The sequence below is a fragment of the Monoraphidium neglectum genome (assembly GCF_000611645.1).
Source record: "Monoraphidium neglectum strain SAG 48.87 unplaced genomic scaffold scaffold05039, whole genome shotgun sequence".
In the NCBI taxonomy this organism is placed as follows: domain Eukaryota; kingdom Viridiplantae; phylum Chlorophyta; class Chlorophyceae; order Sphaeropleales; family Selenastraceae; genus Monoraphidium; species Monoraphidium neglectum.
In genome coordinates, this window is record NW_014008591.1 from 1 (window position 1) to 2,874 (window position 2,874).

A 2,874-nucleotide genomic window follows, 5' to 3' on the forward strand; every position below is an offset into this window, starting at 1 on the left:
CGTCGACAGGCCCGCGCAGAGCTGCGCTCTCTGCGGGCGGAGCTGGGGTTGGCGCGCGTCGAGGGCGCAAAGGCCGAGGCCCGCAACAGGGTGAGCACCGGGGGCCCGCCTGCCTCGTGGGCGCGGGGCTTGGGGCACGCCTGCCGGGCGGGGGCAGCAGTCGAACTTGCCGCGGTCCGGCGGGTGGCGCGCTCGCTGTCGGACGCCGCGGGCTTGTGCATGCACGCGCTTGTTTACAGCAGTCAAACGAAGTCCGGCCGGCCGGCTTCAAAAGCTGCCCTTCTTAATCAGCAGGAGTCTTTGAGTTCAAGAAGCATCCTGCTGACAAACATTCCTTTTGGGACCGAGCCATCCCAGCCTTGAGACTCTCACAATTCACAGACTCGCCTTCAAACACAGCACCATCCTGTCACCCCACCCATCAGGAGCTCGAGAGCGAGATAGCCCAGCTGAAGGCCAAGATTGGGGCCGGCCGCTCCCGCACGCGCGCGACGCTGGCTGAGGCCTCGCGCCTGCTGGAGCAAATGGACGCCGCCGCCGCCCCTCCCCCGCCCCGCCCGGCGGAGGCCAAGCGGCCGGGCGGCCTGCTCAACCTGTTTGGCCTGGGAGACATCAGATTAGGGCCGCAGCAGCCGCCGCCCGCGGGTCCGCCCTCGCAAGTGCCCAAGGTTGCGGCCGCAGCCGCCGCCGCCCCCGCGCCGGCCGGGCCCGCGCCCGAGCCAGAGCCTGCGGCGGCGCCGGCGGCCGCGGCGGCCGCTGACGTCAGCGCAAGCAGCGGCGGCTCCTCCAAGCCCAGCGCCGGCACCTTTGGATCTGCGCCCGCCCCCGCCGCCCCCGCCGGGGCGCCCGCTGCCCAGGCGGCGCCGGCCGCCGTTGTCAAGCGCATTCCTGCGGCGCCCGAGGCCACGGCCAAGGCGCGGCGGCGGGCGCGATAGATCTTCTGACCGTCTTCAGTATACAGCCAGGTGGTTGTAGCTCGCCTCTGCGTCGCCCGCCCCTTCCAGAGAGGCGGGCCTGGCCCTGGTCGCCCGCGCCCCCTGCATGACTCATACAGAGGCCTGCAGAGAGGGGGCGCTTGCTTGGACGGATCGGGCAAGGCGGCGCGCGGGACCGCGAGGACTGATCAGGCGTGCGACTTCTGGCGGCGCCGCCACGACAAGTGGTGGCGGTGCCACCACCCAGGTCGCGAATCACTGCCCCGCGCTGCCTCGTCAGGCTGGGCGCGCAGGGATGAGACACACAAGAAAACGCCGCCAAGCACTGCGCCACGCACGAAGCGCGGACACCGTTTGCTGCCCAACGTGCAGCCGCGGGGAGCGGCGAGTGCGGCCGCACGCCGCTGACGTGCCCCACTGTGGCCCATTGTGTACACCGCGCGACCCGATATGATGCACTTTCCAGCCCATACCGATTGGATCGGATTCAAATCTCTTCTCGTGTCCGGGCAGCCGCCCTGCAATCGCGCCGCCGCCGCGCCCCTGCGTACGTGGCCCAGATATTAATTCCACGTGCGCGGCGCGAACATGTATTTGCAAGAGATTGTGTCAAGAAGTATGTGTGCGTGCGTCTGTGTTTGTGTGTACGGGCGCGTGCGATCGCGGTGTGCCAGTAGTGTCCCAATTGTGGACCTGCATTGCATGCAACGTGTCCGATCTGCTGCGGTCGTGTGCATCGTCTGCTGATGTCATTGCGCTTGACGTGTGCTGTGGCTGTGCGTGCTCAAGTGTGTTGAGAGGCATGTTTCGATGCGTGCTTGAGCGCGAAACTCAAATCAAAACAGGGTTCCGGGAGTTCTAGACTCGTGCTGTTTCGACTGGTGCTGTTTCGATACCCTTCAGCCCATCGCGCTGCCAGAGCGCAGGGGCAAGCATCAATCCTTGAGCCGCCGCAGCCGTGACCGCGGCTCGCGGCCCTTCCTCCCCTCCGGCCCCTTCATGGGCAGTGATCACGTTATTGCGTCTGCGCACAGCAGCCTGAGCTTGATCTGTGTGTGCTATCGCCGTGCACGCCTTCTCTCGTCGGTCCGGCATCGGGCCCCCATGTGGTCAGCCGAGCGTTGCCAGTTAAGACGGCCCCGTGCCCCAACCAGCCCGCCTGCAGGCCCCGCCCTCTGCGCGGCGGCGGCCAGAGGAGGCGTGCGACGCGCGCGTGAGTCCCCCCGAGGGTGCGCGCCGCGCGTCGCCGCCGCCTCGCCAGGCTTTGTTTAGTCCATTTCGTGTTGCACCGTTTCGTTTGGCTCGTGCTTTGTGTAGCTTCGGTCGTGAGAAGTGATGAGGCGCTTTGCGCCCTCTGTAACAATGCTGTCGCAGCGGCGACACCCCCCAAGGAGAGTGGCGTGCAGGGGCCCACAACCCCCGTGGGGGCTGCTCGAACCACATCCGCAGAAAACAACGCAGATCGCACAGACTCCGCCCACGGAAGCGCGCTGCTTGGGGCTTCCTAGCTGGCCCCTTTGCCTCGGCGCTGCCGCCCATGTCCGAGGGTGCGCGGGGGCGCTTTCGCGCCATACATCCAGAATGACTGACCATCCGTCCTGATCTTGCACGCATGCTTTCCCCCCGCCCCATCGCAGCGGCCCCAGACCCCCACCATTCAGCCACTGACTTCTCCCCCAAAGCGCGCCGTCTGCGTCTCTGCCCGTCACTCGTCACCCCGCATGACGCGGCCCAACCGATTACAGACGACGCGTCGCTCACTCGTTACAGAGCAATGGCCGCTCAGATATGTAAATACGTACGTTCGGCAGCACACAGCACGCCGCGCATCGAATAAGCAAAGCGTCAAACCGGGCGAGCATGCACCCCCGCCCCTGCGCTTCGGCCTCCACAATCCTTAGCAAGCAGCCCGAGCAGATCGCCCGCCCCTGCGGCGGGC

At 67.1% G+C, this 2,874-nt stretch overlaps 1 protein-coding gene across 1 annotated transcript; it reads left to right on the forward strand.

The window, feature by feature from the left end:
* Nucleotides 1–524: 524 nt before the first annotated feature.
* On the forward strand, nt 525–935 carry MNEG_15109 (hypothetical protein; the record flags this gene model as incomplete). The annotated part of the gene is made up of 1 exon (XM_014036420.1): nt 525–935. One exon carries the CDS (start codon nt 525–527, stop codon nt 933–935), a length of 411 nt encoding a protein of 136 aa, XP_013891874.1.
* Between the last annotated feature and the right edge of the window lie 1,939 nt (nt 936–2,874).